This window comes from Scomber japonicus, chromosome 4, assembly GCF_027409825.1.
Source record: "Scomber japonicus isolate fScoJap1 chromosome 4, fScoJap1.pri, whole genome shotgun sequence".
NCBI classification, from domain to species: Eukaryota; Metazoa; Chordata; class Actinopteri; order Scombriformes; family Scombridae; genus Scomber; species Scomber japonicus.
In genome coordinates, this window is record NC_070581.1 from 6,404,186 (window position 1) to 6,429,500 (window position 25,315).

At 39.0% G+C, this 25,315-nt stretch overlaps 1 protein-coding gene across 1 annotated transcript; it reads left to right on the forward strand.

Moving 5' to 3' along the window:
- The first annotated feature begins 1,349 nt into the window (after positions 1-1,349).
- si:rp71-17i16.5 (phosphatidylinositol 4,5-bisphosphate 3-kinase catalytic subunit gamma isoform) lies at positions 1,350-22,494 on the forward strand. Its single transcript, XM_053317320.1, has 14 exons — positions 1,350-2,490; positions 6,489-6,620; positions 9,213-9,457; positions 10,157-11,349; positions 12,605-13,271; positions 13,783-13,848; positions 15,119-15,338; positions 16,333-16,427; positions 18,730-18,873; positions 18,964-19,054; positions 20,208-20,338; positions 20,564-20,675; positions 20,770-20,927; positions 22,202-22,494. The coding sequence occupies exons 1-14, from the start codon at positions 1,350-1,352 to the stop codon at positions 22,457-22,459; spliced, it is 4,653 nt and encodes a 1,550-aa protein (XP_053173295.1). The 3' UTR covers positions 22,460-22,494.
- The last annotated feature ends 2,821 nt before the right edge of the window (positions 22,495-25,315 follow it).

The window sequence follows — 25,315 nt, forward strand, 5'->3', positions numbered from 1 at the left end:
TTCATAATATTGATGTGCAAACATATGTGTGAAATGTTTTTTTTGTATGTCGTCAATATAGTTTTCACGGTGCGTAAAGGACTCAAAGAATAAAGTTGCAGCTTGGCATCAACCTGCTGTTTGGTGAAAGAAATAAAAGAAAACCTTACGCATCAGTCGGGGCTCTGTTGTCTTCAATCCAAGGACTGCTACAAAAAAAAGAAGGTAAATGTTATTTAGTTATTATTATTATTTAATCAGATTTTCCAGCACTATATGCATCATGTTTCAGCCATTTGTGAATTTCAAATGTAGATATAAAGGCCTGAAAATTTGAATTGGATCAGGTGTTTGTTGTATTTCTGTAAGCCTGTGAGAGCTGAGCATAACAGCTTCATTTATACATGTATTCACTCAGTACATACACCATTAGTCAATGTGTATCCTTGACCTAGAGGTCGATACAATAAATGAAGTCATACAATTGTCACCTATTTAAAATATAGCATAAATCCTGCCTCCAATCTATAAAGTAACTGGCTTCTGCACTGCAGGTATCAGTCTATAACACCAGGGGTCAGTCTACACCTTTTGGTAACCTTTTGGTTTCAGTCAAAAAGAGACTGAGTTTATTACAAGATGGGAAAATTTCAAGTCTGGAAAGATTTCACCAACTCAAGTCTTCATAACTTGAATGGAATCAGTGACACTTTTTGGGCATTTTCGATTCTTGTTTCTTTCTGTGGTAGTTGACAACTGAGGACAGACTGTTGGTTCCCAGACAGGATTAGGATGCCCAAGGATCAGCTACAAACTGACAATGAGACAGAAATGCGAGAATAGTGACTTAGGAACATTTGAAAAGTGAAAAAAGATGCTTAAACATCACAAAGCATTGTGTCTATTATGACAAAGGTCTATAGAGGCTGATGTGAATTCTCAAATCTGGACCTAAACCTGTACATTTCTGATTAGTGATTAAACTTTTTTGGTCAAAAGAGACTGTTGTTATTGTTGTTTTTTTAAATTCTGGCCTGCAAGGAAAAGCTGATAGATGACAGAGAATCGGTTTGTCTCTCTTAAACACCTGTCCCTCGTCAAAATATATAATGATGTTATTCTCCACAGTAAGCTAGAAGCTGTTCAACAGGTGCGTAAAAGCGCGTGTTGGAGCGCTCCAGATGTTTCCAAGTCTGCACTTTATGAAACACACACAGAGACGCGCGCGTGTGTGTAGATGTTGTGAAGTCATAGATGGCCAGAGACGCTGGACGCTGCAGACCATGCATATACAACGTCTCCGCCAAGGAAGAGGATGATTAGAACATAAGTGACTGACTGTTCCGACAGACATGCCAACGGAAGCGGTGATGACGGCAAACAATCGAACCGGACAATGCAACTGGTTCACTGAGGAGAACCAAACTGAGCCGCACCTGGACGCTGACCACTGCCTTTTTCTATCCGCACTGCCATATGGACAAGCAATCCCAGTTCTCATATGTGTTTTTGTGTTGCTGACTCTCGTCTCGTTTCTGATTAACGGGTTTAGTCTGTTCAGCCTCGGGTTTTCGGATGATCTCTCCTGGGAGCCGCGTTCCACTCTTCTTAAAAACCTCATATTGAGCGACCTTATGCAGTCTTTCACCTTCGGTCCCGCTGTCATCCACTCACTAGTCCAACGCCGGACGATGGCTTTCAGCACCTGGTGTTACTTCCAGTACTTTGTAGGGACCACCAGCATCTTCTCCAGCCTCGTCACCATCACTTGCATGGCACTGGAGCGCTACCTGTACGTGTGCCACGCCATCCACTACTTGGTCATCCTCACTCCTGTGCGCTTGCGGTTAGTCTTGAGCCTCATTTGGGTTTACGCTATGTCGATCGGTGTCGTCAACATCGTGTTGCTGCACAGCACAGGAACGGAACATTATGATCATTTCACCAGGGGGCTACTGTGCGAACCGGACACGATGGAGCAGCAAATGGGTTTCCCGCGCGCCTCTGCTGTCTATCGGAAAATCACGGGTACCTTTACTCTGCTGCTGTGCCTTCTGGTTTATGCCTTCTCTTACACGAGGATGTACCAAGCCGCGCGTAACGCAGTGATGCCGTTCAACGCAGTCAACACCACAGCGCGTAAAACTGTGATTTTCTACTGTGGCATGCTGTTTCTGCAGTTATTGCCGCTGCTGCTCAAATCAACCTCAGACGTACTGTGGGAAGTCGAGGGGACCGTGGCTATGGTGTCACTGTCCTCTCAAACTCAAGGCGTGCGTAAGGGGAATGAGATCCTCTCGGCAACGGCCGCCACGCTCCATATGTCCCTGCTGGTGATGCTTATAGTGCCACCGTGCATCAACCCGCTGGTGTACGGGCTGAGGAACGCGGAGATGAGAATGGCGCTGCTCAAATTGTTCCAGAGATGGACTGAGACTAGAGGCGAGGGTGTGCGCAGAGTGGAGTGGATAAGAGTTGGAAACATCATGCGTCAAAACCGAGCTCAAGCGGGTTAGGTGGAGTCCAATGTGAAGTTTTTTACGGTGATGGAATTCGGCTGGAACAAACAGATTTTATGACGATAACAGGAGGGAAATGAATATGCACAACAAAAAAGGTCTGGAGACTGTTTTTCCTTGCCATCTCATCTCTATCACCAAAACGCAAGAGAAGATCCAATCAGGGAAACTGGAGAAGCAAGTCCAGTCATTAAGCTCGTTTACATGTTTGACAATCAAATTGCAAAATGCTGCAATATTTGAAAAAAATGTGTTGGGCAATTCTCGAGGCAGCTTGTGGATGTTGTATTTTGGGAACACTGTTTTGTAATTGTATCGGTTTATTTGTCAGTTTAAGTGTAGTCGTGTTGCTTTACGGGAACGGTTCGTTGCTGTAGCCTACAGATTTCCAGGTATCTCTACTTTACTTGAGTATTTATTTTTCTGACGACTTTTTACTTTGACTCCCTACATTTGAACACACATATCTGGACGTTCTTGTTAAAACAGGCTCGTTACTTGTTTCACTTTATTAAAAGAAGACATGATGACATGCAAATAAACGATAGAAAACCAATCTTTTTTTTCCCTCTTTTGGTGTGTGCGCTCCGCTATTGGAAGGGAAGTGCCAACAAAGTGTGCAGGCAGTGCAGGAATATGACAGCAGCAGGAAGACTCCTACCATATGAACGCATGCTGTGTACTGTGCACAGATAGTGAGTCAGTCAGTGAGGTTTTACTTTCGTACTTAATTTTTGACCCCGTCTGTTTTGACTGTTCCTACTGTCTGTCCTTCCTCCCCTCTTTCTCTTCCTTTCCCCCCTTCCTTCTTTCCTACCTGAATCCCCTTTCTTTCTTCCTTCCTCTCTCCTTTCCTCCCTTCCTGCCTCCCCTCCCTCCTTTCCCTCCTGTCCTGCCTTCCTTCATTCCTTCCTTCCTCCCTCCTTTCCTCCCTCCCTTCCTCCCTTCCTTCCTTCCTTCCTTCCTTCATTGACTAGAGGACAACAGGAGGGTTAAGTACATTTCAGAGCCTGTACTTTCTTACTTTTACTTGAGTATAGGAGCTGAATCAGTACTGTTCTGTACTTTATATCTGTACTTCTACTTAAGTACAAAATGTGAGTATTTGATTGTATTTCAAGTAAAAGATGACTGTCACGCTGCTGGAGGAGAGACTGTTTTAAACGTTTAGTTTTTTCTTTGTGACTCAGCCCTCTAGTCCTCTGGGTGCACTGAAACAAAGGCATTGAATCACAGCACTCAGCAACAAAGACTGGGGCAGGTGTACAGAAGTCCAGGGATCGCTACAATTGTTCAATCAACCTTACTATTACTCTCATGACAGTGCATTAACTATAACATGAGAGCAGGAAGGCCTTAAAGACAGGAAGTAGAAGGTCAAAATATACCTACAAGCATTTCTAAAATTCCCCAGTTACCATGCCTGTGTCTCATTTGTTGAATATCTACAAAACAAGGTGTAGCTTCTTGCCAGTATGGTAGCCATTCATTAATCACTGACAACATTTTTGAATCACAGTTGTAAGCTGCTGGAGGCTTTATGAGATGCTTTGCATTAAACTGTTGATGTTGCACCTGTGGAGATACATATATGTATGTACTGGGGAGTATTTGCACTTTACTTGAGAATGTGTTTTTGAGTATCACCATTTTCTACAACGTTATACTTCTCCCCACTACATTTCAGAGGAGAATGTACTTTTTACTACACTGTATTTATCTTACAGTTAAAAAAGGAAGGGCGTTGTCAAGTGAGAAACAATGAGAGGATTGGATAGGCTCAATATGTGCATGAATACATGCTTACATACATGGATGTGTAAAGGTTTAAATGTATACTCAGGTCATAAATATACATAAAAAGATCATGAAAAGTAATGAGGCCTATAGTATGGTTCATGATGGGACTAATAACTTAAATAAGTTTTAAAATAGACACAATTTATTTTATATTTTATATAACAGTGATTTTATGTATGCATGTATGTAGTTATTTTTGATGGAAAAATGTAGCAATGATTTATATATTGAAAACAGTAAATATAAATATATATAGGAATATTGACATAAGAAATCATTATTATGTAGATTATGTTCATATATATATGAGGAAGTTATTATTCTAGCAAGCATTGATTTATGGAGTAGGGGTGGTGATTACTTCTTCCCACTCCCTTGAGACCACTGTGCTTCTTTGTTTTTTATGTTAGTTTGTTTGGGGTTTTTTTCTTCTTTCACACATTTGAAATAAAAAGAATCTAATCTAATCTAATGCCATTTTCATTGTACTCTATTTGATACCCCTCTTAGACCACATGACAACTAGGCTGATTATGGAAGTTTTATTCTTAGTTAGCTTGGTTACTAGATATGATCAATCTGTCTTTATTAACAGACTATGCACCACAGTCCTTTTAAAATAGCTGCAGTTAAACCTCTTCCTAAAAAGTCTAATCTTGATCCAGATGTTTCAGCCAACTATAGAACTATATTTAACCTTCCCTTTCTCTCCAAGACCCTTAAGAAAGCAGTCGTCAGGAAGTAGAATGGGTCGTCCATTTATTAGGTCAGTGGTTCGATCACTAGCCCCAGTCTGCATGTTGAAGTGTCTGTGGGTAAGATACTGAACCCCAAATTACAGTGAATGGTTGTGTGAGTTTGTGTGTGAATGTATTGAAGATTACTTTGTATTGCAGCGTCTACCATCCCATACATCCATGTATGAATGTATGGGTGGCTGTTGGCACATATTGTAAAGCCTTCTGAATGCTCAATACGACTAGAAAAGTACTATATAAATGCAGTCCATTTAACATTTTCATGACTTTCCACTTAACAAGAGTTTATTTAAAGATTTTCAGCAAAAAAAGGGGAAAACAGATCGGTTTTCTATTACTTTTGCACGTCACATCAATGATATCATGTCACCATGTGGATCATTAACCTTGTTGCAGTGGGCTCCCTCGTTCTAGTTTGTGAACTAACAGCTTAGGACATGGGGAGAGGGGCGGGGGGAGGTTGACCTCAGGTCTCTTCACTGAAAGCCTGAGGTAGGAGTAGCCCACCTCATTTTATATGGTAGCCTACTGATGCAAACATTTAAAAAACAGTCACACTACCAAAAAAAACTATATACTGTGAATATGTCATTTTTTCTGGGTTGTGTGTGAAATTGTTAAGAATAATATGAAATCAGTCTGCACACGATTGTATTGACTCTTGGTTTAAACTGTAGGAGGTTGGGTAATATTGATTTATAAGTATGTTGTTCTATTTATATATTTGTGTAATATAGGATTTTATTTATATTTTTTATTAGCAATATGTTATAATTTGTGATAATTTGATTCTTTATGTTATATTTATATGCCAAAACGGTTTCTATGTTTCATACGCTATTTTTGGTATTTGTGATTTTTATGATTGTATATCATTTTGGTATTTATGGTTGTTATTTATATCTAAATGATTTGCCAAAGGTTACGGGGGGGGGGGGGGGGGGGTGCAATAGAGGCAATGGGGAAGGTGCACAGTTAAAGCACCTTGAATAACAATAACTCTGACAAAACACTCAATGCAGAGTCCACAGAAAATAAAGGACGGGGTTAACAGATCATTAGAATAGGGACAATTCTAATTAAAATAAGCTCTCTTTAAAATCAAACATCCAAAGATATGAGTGGAATGTACTGTATTCATCTTGCAACTGTATTTATAACCTTTTTGCTGCTTAACCATATCATGTTATAAACTACTTCAGTAGATTTTAACAACAAATATTACTGGGACTATTACAGAAAATTGCAGAATTGTCATTATAGACACTATCACTGACTATCCCTGTAACCAACTGGTCTTGTTTTTTTGTGTTTGTTTTTTTGTGATTATGTACAATAAGAAAAAGAATAAATAAATGTTGCAAATAATGTACTGTGTGACGGCCCCAGAGCCTGTTGCCTTGGTACTGTGTATTGTCTGTGTCTGTTGCAGGTCCTTGGCTGGGCGGAGCCAGGGTGCCAGGTGATGAGCTCATTGGGAACACCTGGCCAGTGTTCCCCAAGTTACTTAAGCCGCCTGCCCAGATGATTTGTGTGCTGGTCTCTTCAGCCAACACCACCCTCAGTCTGTTTTTGTTGTGTTTCTTTATCTTGTTTTAACATTGACAACATGCACCACATATTTCTCACTGCTTTCCTACACCTCCAGACACTACTGATACTGACTTCCACACCTCATCTTAGTTGTTTTTGTTAGCCTTCTTTAATAAAAGATGATTGTTTGATATTCAGTCCGTGTACATCTCCCTCTTTTGTTGCGGCCTGGAGCCGGTCGTAACAACTGTAACAGAGTTTACTTTGGGCCCATTTATATCTGGGGGGGGGACTTTGACAGTGTAAAGTGCTTTGAGCTGTCTGATGACTAATAAAGGTGCTGTATAAAATCCGGTTCATTTACTATTTACCAAAGTGACAGCCTCAAAGGGTTAGCCTGGGTAAACCCATGCTCTCTTTCCAGCGACATTTCACTTTGTACCTTATGAACCTACTAGACACTGCGCTCCCAGCATGCAGGTCTACTTGTGGTTCCTAGTATCTAAAAGTAGAATGGGAGGCAGAGCCTCTTTTCTCTCCTCTCAACCCCAACCGGTCAAGACAGATGTTCTCCCTCTCTGAGTCTGGTTCTGCCTGACGTTTCTTTCTGTTAGAACCTGCTCTGTGTAAAGAGCCTTGAGATAACTTTTGTTGTAATTTGGCGCTATACAAATAAAGATTGATTGATTGATTGATTGATTGATTGATTGATTGATTGATTGTTTCGCTCAGTCAGTCCACCAAGACAAGATTTTCGCCTGAGATAGGGAACCAATCACCGAACGGGGAGGCGGGCTCAAGGCGATGGCGCCCGTAGAGCGCCTCTGTTTACATCCAGCATGGCGGCCATGGACAGTAGATTGTGTGCTAAATAAATTATAGAAGGCAAGTTCACTTTGAAAATTTGATCGACATTTGTTGATCCCGCCTTAAATATGAGAAAATGAACTCACTTGTGGTAGGGTTACATTAGCGTGTAAACTGGTTTATTAATCAAAGGGTTCAAAGTCATCCAGATCAGACAGCATAAATGTCAGCATATCATTTATGTGAGATCAAGGCAGCGCTTGCTTTAAGCTGGCATTTATTAACAAATGTAGTATGACATTAAGGCAACACCTCAGTAATTCAGCCACACGTAGTTCATGCTCATTTGCTATACTACAACACAAGTATAACTCAGTTGCACAAGAATTTCTCAGTCTGTCATATTATAGAAAAGGGACTGACTTATTGAAGGGGAAATACTGTACTAAGTCCTGTAGTTTGAAGAATGAAAAGAAGAACTACTGTACTTCCTCATGTAAATGATACTTCAATTAGATAACATGCTGTACACTATTAAGCACTTCCCTGTAATACATAAAGGAACAGATGAATGTAGCATTGACCTATTCACTGATCAGTGTTGATCTTGAACGTGTGAACCAGAAGAATGATGTCACAAAATGTCGATACTGAAGTTATCTGCAGAAGAACACATTTCACTTGTTTTCCCTTCAATAACTACAATATAGTATCTGCTTGTAGTAACTAAAGCATAATCAAACATTTTGTATGGTTATAGGCACTTGCAGCACTTGGTGAAGGCTAGGGAAGGATCCATGTCCATGGTAAAAAAAAAAACATCGAAAAACTCAACAGTGACTTTTAGCATGTTACCTCAAAACTGTAATCGTGCTGTTGTGAGTGCTTAAACACAGCCATAATTATTATTAATTGTTATTTTATTTTATAATGTTTAATACAAGATACAAGGGTGATCTTTAATTCCCAGGCATTTTCCTTTGGCCTTGGAACCAGTAGCAAGCAGTTAATAGTAAAACAAAGTGTTCTTTTCAATTTAAGTGCAAACAACACTCCTTTGACTTACTGAGATTTTGCCAGAATGTCTATAATAAAGTACTTGGAATAAAGTGATACATACAGAGTACTGTACTATATGTTGGAGACTGGTAATACTAATCACAGTGACATGTAGTAGGAGTAATCCACTTAAAATAGGTTATACACTTAAACTTGCATTTCTTTTTGCTATTTCCAGTTTTAGAATTTAAGTTGAATCCACCTTCCATTTGACAGCACCTTCACAGACTTGCTCTGTGCTTTGACCGCAAGCCAAACAACCCAAACAAGTTTGGCACATTCCTGTGAGACATTCAACAATGCATCGTTTTGACCTGTTTTATTATTTTCATTGTGTATCATATTTATTGTCAAGTAAACCATTGTCAAACTGCTACACATTACATTACACAGGCGACACTATGAAAATGTCAGAAATGTCAGGCTATTATAATTTGTTATCTATGTGCAAAAAGGGAACAAGGAAGTCCAATCATTTACATTCTCAGTGAATGTATTTACTGATGTTGGTGTTTCAGTATGGTGATATAAAAGAATGAGGAAGTCACAGAAAGGGAACTCACATTCTCAAACAGTGAAACAGGTGCAGACTCACACACACACTCCACCTCAGAATCTTAAGAGAGCCTGTTAAGAGATCTAGTTAATACGTTGCTTTGCCATAGATTACTGGCAATGCCATATTACCATCCTGTAAATCATTACACATGGTTACATTCTTAAGAACAGAGTTCTTTAAAAAACTATTTATGTTCAGGTTTTGCTCACTTAAAAGTAGTGATGGATCCCACATTGCTCCTGAATCAACCAGTTGGTTCACGTGCTGGAGACAGTCTATCAGGTATATTGACTCAAAGCTGCTCTGAGAACAACCTGAAGTTTGTCTGTGAGTTTAAGCCTGGTGAAGAGGACTACAATGTGGATATGGATTTTGGGTCTGTGTCAGTCGTCCTCCCTGCTCAATGCAGTGTCCACCAGCTACGACTACGCATCTGCATGCAGGTAGGAAAACCACTGGGAACAGGTAACCTGTTGTTCAGAAGTGTGTTTGAAATTTGCATTGTTCTTTGTTCTCTGTCTGAGGTAAAACCCTCAGATGATTTTTTTCAATATACTCATCATCTGCCGGCCCACCACTTTTGTTCAGTAAATATTACAGATATCTACTTTCACTTAAACAGCTTTCTCTCTTGAGGATGCATTAAATCCTCTTTCACATTCCAGATGAAGTAAATATATTCAACATAATATATCTGTCTGTCTCTCTGTGTGTGTGTGTGTGTGTGTGTGTGTGTGTGTGTGTGTGTGTATACATTACACACATACATATTCTATTTTTCAATACCCTAGATCTATTTACCCTTTTCATCTCCCTGTAGTGTAACCTTCTGGCATCCTCAAGTACTACTCAAGTTATGTGCTTTTTGTTGACACAATTTGCCCTACTGAGAGGGTAAGACAAGGGTACCTTCTTGGTCCCTTCCATTTCCCTCTTGAGCTTGGAATCAATGGGCCCCAGTATAACTGTAATGCAACACCTTTTTTAATTTATTTCAGACTCTCAGACTTGTTTAAACCTTTTTCACTGCTTTTTATATTCTAGTTGCGTGGTTCCTGTGACTGTAGACTCTTAGTCTTTTTTAAACCTATAATTAAGCTGCCACCACAAGATTTTTCAAATGTTTGTTTCTATACCTTCAGGCACAGGAGCAGAATTGCCATCCAGACCCACTTGCAATACTGGACCCAGAGAAATACACTCTGCTATATGCCAGGGGAGAGGACTGGTATGAGGCCTACGATGACTGTCAAGTTATCAGGACACTAGACATTCCATGGTCATGTGATGACACTGACCAGCTATTGGCACACATAGTGGTAAAACCGCTGGTGGCAGTTGATTCAGAGGAGAAACAGAAACAACAGCAGTTTCTTTCTTACCTGATTGGACATGACCTGGACAAAGAAGCATCAGACAGACTGGGTGAGCTAACATTTACCCGCAGGAAACTGGCATCTCCAAGAAGACAAGAGCTAAGGAATCGGGATTACGAGTTGTATGCCACAGAGCCTTGGGTAACATACGTTCCTTTCCCAAACGACTTACTAGACTGGCTAAAAAGAAAGCTCCCTGTCAACCTCCATTACATGAACCAAATCAGCTTCAGCATACACGTTGATTTGGGCGCAACACCTAATGTCCTTCTTAAGGTTTTTAGAAGGGTGATGTCAGACCAGAGATGTGGTTACGTCATTTCTGATAGTCTAGCGTTGAAAGTCTCAGGAAGGGAAGAGTTTTTATCTGGAGACTACCCCCTCACTGATTTCCATTGGGTTCGACAGTGCTTGAAAACCAATCAGGATCTCCACCTGTCTGTGATCCCTGTGTCACAGCTTGTCGAGGAGACTGTCAAGTTTGTTGACTGGCCACTTGTTGACAGTTTCAGCGGCCAATTCAGCTCCCATGAAGATCTCTGCCTCCAAGGGAAGGATGTGGATGACATCTACATGATATCATTATGGGACTGTAACAGGAAACTCCGTGTCAAACTGCTTGGCTTTGACATCCCAAAACTTCCAAGCAAATGCCCTCAGTCTGTTTATGTAGAAGCCTCTATTCTTTATGGTAACAAGGTTCTCTCTTCAGTGTCTTCCCTTTCTAAGGCCTTCGCAGACGAAGTACTGTGGAATGAGTGGCTTGATTTTGATGTTCTCCTCAGGGATCTGCCACGTGGAGCCAAGCTGGGTTTCACAATTATTGCCAGTGGTAATGACAGCTCCCCTGTAACCAAAGACACAAAGCCACCATTGACCTCAGGCAATAAAGCACCAGACCAGCAGAAAGGGAAGGGGAAGGAACTCTACTTTGTCAATCTTCTCCTCATAGATCACAGGTCAGTTACTTTTCAGGTACTTGTCATTGTCTTTTTGTACAATGTCATTTGTTTTAAAGTCCAACTGAAATTAAATAGGATTGTCTACTGTAGCATACGTATTTGCTAGGTAAATCACTTGTCCGGTCTTCTCCTTTGAGAAAAAAAATCAGAAACCAAAATGGAGAAAAATGGAGTTCATTTGAAATTCTCTGGGTTCATGATTCCCTTAGTTTTGCATGAATTCAACAGAATAGTGTTAGTTATCAGTAAATCAAATCTTTGCATAACGTTATGATGTCAGTTAAATCATAGGAAGATGATGGTCACACTGAGCCTGCTAGCATCCTGCTAAACAACACAAGACTCTGAAAAACTGACATTAGTATTCCTGCTAAAGGCTCCTTCTTATCTAAGTTACAAACATGAACACATCCTCCATCAAGCCATCAATAATAATAATACATTTAATTTGTATTGCACTTTACATTTCAGCAATCTCAAAGTGTCAGCAGGTTAGATAGATAATTAGTTTGTTATTGTTATTTTTATCGTTTTGCTGCTGGCTGCACCACAGATTGCCCCTCTGGAAAGATTTCTTGAAGTTGAACTTGAACTAGTTGCTCGCCTGCCTCACATTAAATTGCGTAAACATAACTAAATGTTGAGTCACTGCCTATAACATGATGCCTGTCCATGGTATGTAGGCTACAGCAAGTTTACATACTCACTTGTTCCCTACATGACCCTCTGGCAGTTGCACAGCCCTCAATCAATACCCTCTGGCAGGGAATAGGAGCATTTCTGAAGACTTTTTTTCTTCATTTTAATCACAAAAAACTATAAATTATACATTTCATGCACAATGCTCTGTCCAAAAATCCCCGCATGGCTTATTAAAGAGCCACAAGTCGGTTGAATTTCTTTCACAATTTTACATTTCAGACTTCACAGATATGAGCAGGTTCAAAATTACAATACAGTGGTCTGTTCTTTGGATATGAAAATGTATTTTTAAGGTCATCAGTGTCTAGTAGAAAGTAGCATAAAGTTATTAATAACACGGTACGGATACGGTAAGGTAACATTGTTCCCCAGTCACTGTAGCGGTAATGATGCAGATAGATTATTTTGAGGTTTTTATATGATTCTGCAGCTTCACATTAGTGTTACATATGTATTCATATCTGAAAACTCACATTTTGGTCAACATACATATGTTGTGTGAATAACTGTAATTATGGGGATGACACTCTGCACTTGTTCATCCCTGCAGGTCTGTGCTCACTCAAGGGCCCTACACTCTGCACATGTGGTCCTACCCGGATGTGGAGGAAGAGGCTGTTACCTATCAGGCAGACAAACTGTCCTCCGCTACCAATCCAGACATAGTTGATTCTATGGCTATCAGCTTCCTTCTGGACCGCTACAGCTTCCCTGTGGTTCTCCCAAACAGCTTCAGCACCTCTGAACATTCTGCCAGCCTGACCTCCAAACCTTCCCCGACCAAATCTACTGCTTCTTTTTCTGCACCTTCCTCCTCCACACCTTCCTCACCCCCATCCAACTTTCTCAGCCCAGATCCTTCCTCCCTGCATCTGAAACCAAACCAGGGCCAATCAAAAGATAATATAACCTTAAGATCCCCATCTCCAGTGTTCAACACAAGCAAGGCTTGCCTCAGAAGATTCCGGGAAGAGAGCGTCCGCTACGCCTCCAACCTCCCACAATTCTTGCGCAGTGTAGATTGGATGAACCGCGGAGTGGTTGAGGATGTCCACTGGTTACTTGGAAAATGGGATCCAGGTGAACTGGACTTAACCGTGGCCCTGGAGCTGTTGAGCATGGACTTTGCAGATGAGACGGTCAGAAGATTAGCAGTCCAGAGACTGGAGAGCCTGTCTAATGATGATGTATTGAAGTATTTGCTGCAGCTGGTGCAGGTATGTGTTTGTATCTAGCCACAATCATTTGTCAATATAGAAGTGTGAGACTTGACAAAAGTATGTTCTGCTGACCTTAAAAAATGACAGATAGAAAATAAATGATCATATTTCTATTAATAAGTCATTATCATTTTAATTCATGTAATTCCGTTGTAACATTTTTTCTCAACATATGTGATAATGTGATAATATGTCAGTGTTGTGTTTATAGCTTGTTGAATTGCCCCGAGGTGGTGCAAAAGAATCAATGATTGCAGATATGAAGATGTTATTTTAATTCATAGTGTAACAGCTATAAATTCATTCTGCAGTCAGTTACTATAATAAGACAACTGAGAAAAATGTTAAACACACTTTAGTGGCCACATAATTTATGACTCTTGTTCATTGTGAGCAAAGCAGAAAGTCCCTTTATTCCTCATCTATGTGGGTGTGGGGGTTAGTGAGGTTGTGACTATAGACTGACGACATTACTTACAGAGTTTCTCCATCCTGTTTATTCATACAGACTCTCAAAGTGGAACCTTACCACGACAGTTTCCTCACTCGATACCTCATCCGGAGAGCTCTGGGGGTGAGTCCTAATATTCACTGTTTGCAACACATACCATACAACCAGTGTTGGGGAGGAACTAGTTACAACAATTAAATTACAAAATAAATGTAACTTTAATCCATTACAGTTACTGAGAAAAAATGTGTAATTAAAAAAGTTCTGAATATGTTGATGATTACAAAGGAGGTTACATCTGAAATCACACCTTTAAGATTTTGCTCAGGAGAGTTTTTTCATCATTTTTTAAATATTTAGTATGTTACTGAATACATTTATTACTGTTTTTAATTATTTGAAATCCTTATATGGAACCAATTAAGCCCATGTCAGACTTTTGACTTTTTTTTTTATCACATATCTTTATTATATTTTATATTTCAAAATCTACATGAACTAATGAATACATTTTCAAATGAGAGACAAATCTGTATACTGAATACATTCATTAGGACATTTGAAAAGTAATCAAATGTAATAAGTTACATTACTTTGATTAAGTAATTGAAATTATTACATTATTTATTACATTTTAAATGGGTAAATAGTAATCGGTAACCTATTACATTTCCAAACCTTCTCAACCCTGCATACTATGTAAGGATTAGTACATATGGATGTAAATAATAAATTATTTTGCCAATTTTGTTGCCATTTCTCCCCTTTAAGTACTTCGAATACATCTGTGCACTGTTGCTCTGTTATTTTGTTTATTAACTCAATAATCACTGATAATTAATGAATTGTATCTTTTAACATATTTTATGCTGAAAGATTATAATGCCTGCATCATTAATTTACAGTCATGAGAGTGACTACCGATTACAAAAAAATAAAATCATGAACCATTGTCTTTTTATTCATATAAGTTAAAACTACTTGACACAAGACCTCTCCTACATCACTGTAAAGTCTGTTTTCAGTGTTTGTGCATTAGAGGCAGTGTGAGGTTTACACCTCACACTGTAGATTGTATCCAAACTACTTGTGATGTCACAAATCTCACCTCTTAAACTGCCTTCTAGTGTCAAAATCTGCACATGCATCGTTCTATGCAGATATTAAAACACCAAAACTATGAAGTATGTTAAGCAAAACCTTTTTTTGACCGAAGCGAGATTTGAAGTTTAAATAAAACACAGATGCTTAAGAGTAACACTGAAATTAGCTCATTTGGGAGCTCTAAACTGCCATTTATTTCTCCTAAACCTCACTTCTTTCATGCTGTGTCGCTCTACTGTGGCATTTCTGTTCTTTCAGTCCATACTAACTCTCTCCTCTTTCACTGCAGAGCAAGAGAATCGGCCACTTCTTCTTCTGGTATGTCCGCAGTGAGGTGGAAGGTTGTCCATATTTCCGCCAACGCATGGCTGTGATTCTGGAGGCCTACCTGCTGGGCTGCGGTCAGGCCATGCTCAACAGCTTCACCCAGCAGGTCCAGGCTGTGGAGGCTCTACAGGAGGTCGCTATGATCATTAAGCAACACTATCCAAACGACGTCCCTAGCACAGGTAGGACACATGCAAAGGGATTAAATTGAAAATAAATTAAATTAAAATTAAAGGGCTACTTGTTGTTTTAAACTTCAAGTTTATTACAGACTTGATGAAAATTTAATTAACATCTCCTATGGGTGATTTTAGGCTGTTTGTGACATGACATGCTCTCCACCACTATCCTCTAAACCCCAAATAAGGGAATATATATTCAAGAAGAATGGTGTTCATCCCTCCAGTAGAGAAAAAGCTGTTCTGGTGGCACATACTGCAGTGACCCAACACCTTGTCTAATCAAATTTCCTTTAATTTGACACCTGCCTCTGCCTGTATATAAAGTGGTGCTACATACCAGCTGCTCATCAGCCAGTGATTCATTGAGGAACAGGTGATCATGTTAAAATGCATATCTTCTCAGTAAGAGTAAGAGGAGCTTCTTTTGCATATACATTGTTCCAGGGTGTGGCTTCTTTTCTCCTTTTACAGGCTTTTTCATGTTTGGCACTTGATCTTATTCTTGTTGTTACATCTCTAAATAATGGTGTTTCTTAGAAAAATCACTTACCTGATTTTAATTAACTTTATTGTTTTACTACTTAACAATTAGACTATAAAATATTCAAGTCTTTACAATTTAATATGATGATACAGCCTACAGCCTTTGATACAGCCTCATGCAAAAATTATGATCAGGCTATAAACCCAGTAGTTCGGTATAAGTCAAAAAAGAAAAAAGAAAAACAGAGATCTCTTGAACATGTATGAACTTTCTTTCATGTACCAGGTGTCTTGGAACTCTATTTTACACTTGTCATTTGGCCTGAGCACATTTAAAATCAAATTAAGCTGATTCAGTAGCTTTAAAAGAACATAACCATCAGAGATTTTCAAGATGTCAGTTGGGCTCCTACTGTAGGCTAAAATCATTCAGGAGGCCTTAAGGGAGCAACATCACTAAAATTAATTTGCTTAAATGTGTCTTTGTGTTCCTGTTCTGCTGCTGTTTCAGCTCCACTGAAGCTTCAAGAGCTTCTTCGAAACAGTAATCTGCCAGATGAATTCTTGCTGCCCTTTGACCCCCGCATCAAAGCCGGAAGGATCCTGGTAAGTGTGTGTGTGTGTGTGTGTGTGTGTGTGTGTGTGTGTGTGTGTGTGTGCAGACTGGTTGTGTGTTAGTGTTAAATGACAGTGTTTTGAATAGTAATGCCATTCAGCTTTTTATCTTTGTGTGGTCCTGATGCTTTAATGAAACGGCATTCAGAAAACATTTTGAACCACATACGGTATTCATATGTAACTATCAATGGTGTGACTTGTTACTAATAGTTTCTGTTATTTGATTTTTTTTGGCCAGTTGAGGAAAGTGTAACAAGCTGTATCCTTAAACAGTTCATTTGGTTATTGCTCTGTCATTCACTTCAGCTGCAGTTTAAGGTTTAGGACACATTTAAGAGGCTGAGGTTTAAGCTGCACCTGCAGTTTAGTCTAAATCCAGCTGCTGTGTCCTAAAAATCACTTAAACACCATAAGAGGTCAGTATAGGTGTGATTTAACATACTATAGGTGTTGTATCAGAGAAGTTTAAGGACATTTCCACTCTGACCTGAATATGGTGTTATAGAAGCAGCAATGAGTGTGAGTTAAATATTTACCAACCCAAAATTAACCTAAATGTGGCTGAACATAATTAAAGCGGTTCATTTTGTGCTGCTACTCTGACCTACAGTAGTCAGAATGTGAAAGGATCTCTTTGTTAAAATGCATGTTTTACACTGAAGGAGCTCATAGATAAGATGAAGAAGAAGACTTTATTAGTAGACAGGGACATTTACAGCAACAGCAGCAAAATAGAAAAGTCAAAACGAACAATAAATAATAAGCAGACTCAAACGGGGTCTTGTTGTAAATGAATTAGAGTACTGACACATTGTACTGGAAATGAAAACGATCTCTCTCTATATTTCTCTGTTAGCTACTATTAGTGTGGTTTTATATGTACAGTGTGGCTGATTATTCGCACAAAGTCACATTTGATTGACTGAACTTTTGTAAATGCCTCTGACACATAATAATATGTAATAATGTGAAAATGAAAAGAAAAAAGTGAACAGGAATACAGTGATATATGTATAAATATAGCATTGGTTGGAAAGGACTGTACTTACAGAGCGCTTTTCGAGTTGTTAAGACCACTCAAAGCGCTTTTACATTACATCTCATTCACCCATTCACACACATTCATACACTGATGGCAGGGGCTACCACGCAAGGTGCCAATTCTCATCACATCGTTGGTTAAGTGTCATGTGGACTGAAGGAACCAGGAATAGAACCGCCAATCAACCGCTCTACCTCCTGAGCCACAGCCGCCAGGGGTTGGCAACTCCTTCACCTTCGACTGAAAACAGCTCCCTGCTACATCTGCGACACAATGTTAATGCGAACAGTTATACTGAAACAAAAAAACGAATCAATGAGTTAAAAGACGCTGAAACGTTCCACAGAGTCAAGTTATTATTCCATATTACTTTAAACAGGAATGTGGTTACAGGTGTGAAATGTTTATGGAAAACAGTGAAAGGTATTATTTGTGTTTAGCTGCTTCTGTCTCTTTATGTAATCTCAGACTGACTGGCCAATCCATCTGTTGCAGGACTCCTTATACTTAGATGTACTGAAGATAGTTCTTGATGACTCTGGCTGGATGTTTGGGCTCGTTGTCATGGGTTAGGGTTCGGGTTAGGGTTGTCATGCTGCAGAATGAATTTAGGACGTCATCTGTGTGGTGTAGCTGTATGCACGGTGAATATGCAGCACAGAGTTAGTTTTTGGTCTTTTTGTGGAAAATGGGTCTCAGAACCACGTCTGCTTCCGGAGAAACGTTGCCAGGCTGCCATCTGATGATTTGATCTATAAGAAAAGCCTCCAAACATCTGAGGTTTAAACATCAGGGTTGATCTGTTAATAAATGTTGGTGATTCTTACAGTGTCTGTTATCCACAGCTGTTTATACTGTACTGTGTAAAAAGTTCTACATCTGAAAAAAAAACATTATTTTCCTGAGTAATCAAAATGGGCTGATGGCGTAGCAGCTGTCATGTACTGTATATTTAAATATGCGTGTGTACAAATGCATAATCCTTTGATATATATGATAAATATGTGATTTTTTTTCATTGAATTCGGTTTTGCATTTATTTATCTGCCCTTTGTTAAATTAAACATTCATGACTATATAAGCAACAGGGTAGGTATAAGACTCCAAAACTCTAATCTGCATCATCAGGACTGTGTGGGTGATCAGATTGGACAGACAGTGACCTGGTGGCAGAAAACGCTGTGTGTGTTATTGTAGGACTTCATAACTTTTTTAAGACTCACTAACACACGTATCTCTCTTACCCAGCTGGACAAATGCAAAGTGATGGCCTCGAAGAAGAAACCTCTGTGGCTGGAGTTCTCTCCCATGCCGTCACCCAACTTGTCTACACCCATCGGAATCATCTTCAAACAAGGGGACGACCTCAGACAGGACATGCTGGTTCTTCAAGTGAGGGGAATTTCTATGTATTTATTTATTAATAGCTTGAATGTTGTGGTGAATGTGTTTTACATTTGGTGTGTGTCTCTTTCTGTACAGACGCTGGTGTTGATGGACTCTATCTGGCAGGAGAAATCTCTGGACCTTAACCTTGTTCCATATGGCTGCATCTCCACAGGACACAACATAGGTACGAACAGTAATGTAGTTCAAACAAGAAGAAGAACAACAGTTTATAAAGTCAATACAACTAGCCAACTGACATAAGTGACTAAGAACACCCAAAATCTCCAATTTCCTGAAGTGTCCTGGCCCTGGTATTTGGGACCAATAATTTGATATTAAGTTTTTAGCCATGAATAGTTCAATATAGTGATTTAGGGTATTTGTTTTACTTCACCTATTTGACATTCCTACATCATATTGTAGGATCAGGCTTTGTACATATTGTACCTAGTATATGCCACCAAGGAAATGCTTCCTGCCCCTTATATTGGTTTTCAGTTTAGAGTTTATCTCAATGACTTGAGGGTAGATTCCAATGACATCTGTTAGTTAAAGGGTTAAAAAAAGAATGGTTGAAATCAAAGCAGCAGAGACATTTACATTTACTTCATCAGAACTGCTTGCCCCCCCCCCCCCTCCCCCCCAGCTTTCTGACAATGGACTCTTAGCTGGCTGCGTCTGACCATTTCTGTAACTTTATCTGAAACCATCGAGTATTGAGTGCATCGGGAGGAAAGGAGCCAGGTTACACAACTTTTTCTGTCCCCGTTCGTCTTAACAACCAAGTGCAACACTCCAAATGCTTACCAGTCAGCAAGTGTGCAGCATTATCCCTGAATTAACATGAATTACATCACCTGAAATGATTTTCCAACTCTCCATGATTACTTTCCACCCCGACCTCGAGTATAATCGTTCAGATCAACCATATACACATTTGATTTCTGATCAAGTCAGACAATGCTGCTTACAAACTATTTCATACCAAGCATAACCTATGGCCCCTAACCCTAACCCCTTTTGGTAGTGTTGGTTCTCTTAATGCAACTTGATAGCATCCTTCATCTGCCTACTGAAAAACAACATCTATCAACTTTTTGTAACACAAACTTCATGTTTTTAAAAAGTCTCAAGCCAAGTAAACTGGATTTCCCTTTTTTTAGTCAAATACAGGATGGCAAAGCATATTGGACTATAATTAAGAGATTAAAAAGAGAGTATGTGGGCAAAGTTTGATGTACAGACACTGTAAAATACCCCAATGCTACACAAATGATCTTAGATCTTTTAAATAGTCTCCTATTCTATGTGAACTGAATGACCTTTCTGTTGAACAGGTATGATTGAGATTGTGAGGAACGCAGTGACCATTGCCGCTGTCCAGAGGAGCCACGGAGGAACGAATGCAGCCTTCAGAAATGACGCTCTGTTTGAGTGGCTCAAGTCCAAATGCCCACTTCAGGAAATTGCAAGTCAAATGGAATAAATGAAAAAGATAAAGCCACACAGCAGAGCTACTGCAATAGAAATGATTGCTCCTTCAAAAATTGAAAGCAGGCATTTCAAGCTTCACCCACACACCACAATACTTTATCAGAAAATAGTGTAGTATGCTTGAAATAGTTTTTTTTAATGCATTGCTTTATTTTCTATGAATTTCTTTCTGTTCTTCTTTGATCTCATTTGACTCTAGCACTACAATACTGTGGAGCGCTTTGTGAAGTCCTGCGCTGGTTACTGTGTTGCCACCTATGTACTGGGTATAGGAGACCGTCACAATGACAACATCATGATCACAGACAAAGGTATACACAACCATAAATCCTTGTTCAGAGACTGCACTTATTCTTGCATTTCACTTTAATCCTGACAAAATGACTGATGCTCTTGTATTTTTAGGGAATCTGTTACACATCGACTTCGGTCACATCCTGGGTAACAGGAAGCACTTCCTCGGTGTGAGCAGGGAGCGCGTTCCGTTCGTCCTCACGCCTGACTTCCTTTATGTCATGGGAAGGGTCAAAGGCCGCAAAAGCCTCTACTTTCAACGGTTCATGGTGAGAAGATGTGATTGTGTGCACAGCTGTAATTGTGGATGTAATTAAAGTTTGTAACGATGTATTTTTCTTACTGTCAACAAATTGTATGACATTTTGTATTGTCTCCAAAGGGTCAGTCATATCAGTAGCCTTCAGCAAATATTTATTGAATACATTTCTGCTACAGAATTGTTGCTCTAATGAGTCTCCATGGGAAGATGGTGTGTGTTTAAATAAACAGCAGTGGGTGCATTCATAATAATTAACGAACATGCCATCCAGTGCAAGGCTTCATTTAATGTATTACTAAGCAACAGAGGAGCTCTATAGCACAGAGTATATACAGAAGATATATCAGGCTTTGGATGCACACACAATAAATGTTGGTCTCTTTGTGGCATTTTTTGTTGAATAAGAAAAATGTAGCAAATCGTCAGACGTATCCTTTAAGCATACAGGTCAATGAGGGATTTTGTGTCCATGTGGTATGTCAAATTTAAAGGGTTAATATGTGAAAATATAAAATGTATGAATAACTTGCACACATTCTTTTTCTGCTTTTAATCCATTTTGAGAGAATATATTAGAGGATTATGGCAAAAATGTCTAAGTAGTGTAACCATAAAAGATGTATATTTAATCTGGGGAATCATGTCAATCAGGAAACATTACAGTTTTTTTAAATGAAGTAATTATTTGTATAAGTCCACTTAAATACACTGTAGGTGGATAAAATATTTAATATGTATCATTCTTTTGTGGTTACACCATTTGACATTTTCAGGAGCATTCAGTCTTACTGTTGGTAAAGAAAATGGTGCAAATGCCATTTCAAATGATATAAAATCAACAAAAATACTAAATGTACATTTTAACAAACCTGATGCTGCTTTTAAAACTATTTTTAACATATTTTTTATTGCTCATCTTGCCAACCCTTATTTGTCTCTGACAAATACGTATGTCAGTGAATAGACATTGTCTGACACAAACAGTCTAACAATGTAGCGTGTGATTTTTCTTTGGCGTCAGCTAATGATGGTCATTGATGATGAAGATGAAAGAAAAGTCAGTCCAGAAGAAAGAAAATCAAAGCCATTGTATAATTTGTTGCACACAATTTCTTTGATAACCTTTTTTTTTTTTTTTTTTGCATCAAACCTTCCATACATTTATGGGATGGGTGATATCAGAAATCAATAAATCAATCCTGTGTATGTGCATAGAGCTTGTGTGAATGTATATATTTATCTTTTTATCTTACCTTCTTGTCCTTTTCTCCTTTCTTTCAGGACACTTGCACCAAAGCGTACCTCTCCCTGCGCTCCCACTCTCGCCTGCTGGTCACACTCTTCTCCCTCATGCTGCTGACAGGCATCCCCGAGCTGAGCGCCGCAGAGGACATGCGCTACCTGCGGGATGCGCTCCAGGAGGAACAGGGCGAGGCCGAGGCCAGGGAGCACTTCCTCCAGCAAATCGCTCTGTGTGAGCAGCTGGGCTGGACCGTGCAGGCTAACTGGTGGATCCACATGATGGCAGGCATCAAATAGACTCAGAGCAGGAGGTGGGGAAATGGAGAGAGTTCAAATATCCCCATGATTTTTGTTTTTGTTTGTTTATGTATCTAAATGTAATGTCCTGAGTCTCTCTCCTCACTTGAGAGCTACAGGAAGACTTTTTAATATAGTTTTAAATGAAGTTCTGTTTGTTCCACCTATTCAAACTGTCGGACAAAAAACATTCACACCCATTCATTTTCTATGATATGATACAGAAGCTGGCAGTGAGAAATGGGCAAGAGCTACAGAGGTCAAAGTTCAAACAAATGAACTGTAACCTGGAGGGGGCGGGAGTGTGCCACAGTAACCAATCATAACATTTGGATCAATGTAACTGCACACATCTGCCCAAAGGCAGCTGAGTGGGATTCTATGTGTTTATATTCACCATAGGGCATTTATATTGGACTGCTGCATGCATGAATGCCTCCACAGTTACAGCAGACTACATATGAACAAAACAACATAAGAACTAAATATTGCACTCACCCCATGGTAAAAAACAAAACAAAAACACATTGCACATAACATATAGCACACACCCCATAATAAAACACCATGAGACAACTGCACCATTGCTTGTCTCAAGCAGCATTATTTCAAAGTTTAATTGAGAAGTTTACAGTGGGGGACTCTGTATCATCTGACAGAGGGCAAGAGGTCATAAATATATAAGATAAGTAAATACTGAGCAGAGCAATCAGAGCAAATATGAATTGAAAACGTAACCTTAGTTTAAAAGTAGAAATAAACTAAATGCAGTGAGAATAATTTCATAAAAATCAAATACTGATGTGGGTGTTAGCCTGAAAAGAGTCACTTAGGCAAGCTCTGTGTGCACATGAATGAGAGATCTTTTTCATTTATTGATTTGAGAAATAAAAGGTTGACATATATCAGGTAAAATCCCATTTATAAAAGGAGTGCAAAAAAGTTTTTTCTTTTATGTTCAGAATCAAATGTGTCACACATGAACATACGTCATAAATGGCCATACTCATAATGGCACACTCATCTAAGATAATTATAGGTTTTATGTAAGATGTGTGAGAACATGAGAACTCATGAGAAAGAAATGCATTCATCAACAGCTGCCATAGCCCCATCTTATAATGGGGCTGTTAGTCAATCATGATTTAAGTTATTTGCATGTTTTGTGACAATGGTAGAACCTAATTTTCAACATAAAACACATATTTTCATGCAAAAACTGTATGTGTGAAGTGACATGCAAGATTAAAGGGACACTCAGGAATAACATTAAAGTAAAAACAAATATAATGCACAGCAGAAGGAGCAATATTTAGAAAATATTACATTAATATATGTAAAATGTGGCTTAAATTGTCAGGCAACAAACTACTTTTGGGGTTATTATAGCATCCCTTCAGAGGTGGACAGAGTACACAGCTTCCTTACTTGAGTAAAAGTACAGATACCCCTTGCTAAATTTTACTCAAGTACAAGTAAAAGTACTACGGTCAGATGTCTACTTAAGTAAAAGTACTGAAGTACTTGTTTTTAAAAGTACTTGAGTATCAAGAGTACAAGAGTACATTTGCTAAATATTGCATTACTACTGCCACAGTGCTTACATTTATGTATAGAAATGTCCTAGATGGAGTTATGACAAATGTTAATGTTAATACCTTTGAGAATGTAAAAGGAATTCGAAGTAAAATCAAGTCATTTTCATCCCGGGCCGAGATGGACCTGTTGCGTCTTCTTCCATTGTTTCCTCCGTGGGTACTCACGGTTATGGATAGAAATGTAGTAGAGTAAAGAGTACAATATTTGCCTCTCAAATGTACTTGAGTAAAGTCATGAGTACTCCCCAAAAATGAGTAGTGAGTAAAGTACAGATCCCTTAAAATTGTACTTAAGTACTGTACTCAAGTAGATGTACTCCGTTACTGTCCAGCTCTGCATCCCTTTAAATGTTATTATTATTATTTGTCAAATACAATGTCACAAGACATGTCCTCATCCAATACAATTAGGGGTAGAAGTGGGTTTCACCTTTGAAACAACCTTAAAAATAAAAATATGCACATGAATATGTAAATAAGTATATTTGGTTGTTTGAAGATATGTTTAGTTTTTGTTTATTTACTAAAACAGTGTTAGACTTGACATTTTGTTCGGTCAGTCAAGCCAAAGCAGTGGTACTCAAACCTTTGTCCTGAGGTCCTTCTGCCTGCACACTGTGAGGGCCCGGTAGTTTTGTAATATATTTTGGTAGATTTAGTTTTTTCTTATCTACTTCCTGTTTTATTTTGGTATGTCTTGTCTAACTTCCTCCCCTCCTGTTTGCCTCCCTTCCCCTAATGTGTTACACCTGTGCCTCGTTATCCAGTGTATATATGTGGTGTGCTCTTTCCCTTCTGTGCCAGATCGTCTTGACAGTTTCCTGTCAGAGTTCAGGCGTTCATATCTCACTTTATATTCTTGGTGTCGACCAGTTTTGCTTTTTGGATTCTGAGTTTAGTCTAGTGATTTTGTCCTTCTGCCCTGTGATTTTGGACTTCCTGTTTTCTGACCTTTTGGACTGATTAAACTTCTTCATCCCTGTGTCCTGTCTCTGCATTTGAGTCCACCTGGCCTGTGCCTGATACACACCCAATTCAAATCATCAGTTTGATATCAAGCAGCTACAGCAGTTAATACTCACTTGATCACATGTATCAGTTGATCAGGAATAGGAGGTTCAAGATCGAGAACCACGATATTAAAGTTTTGAGAGCATTGAGCAATGAGATATCTAATTATGACAATAGTCCAATCAAGAACAAACATGAACTTGTACTAATTCATAGGAAGTGGATAAAAGAACAAAGCATGTTATTG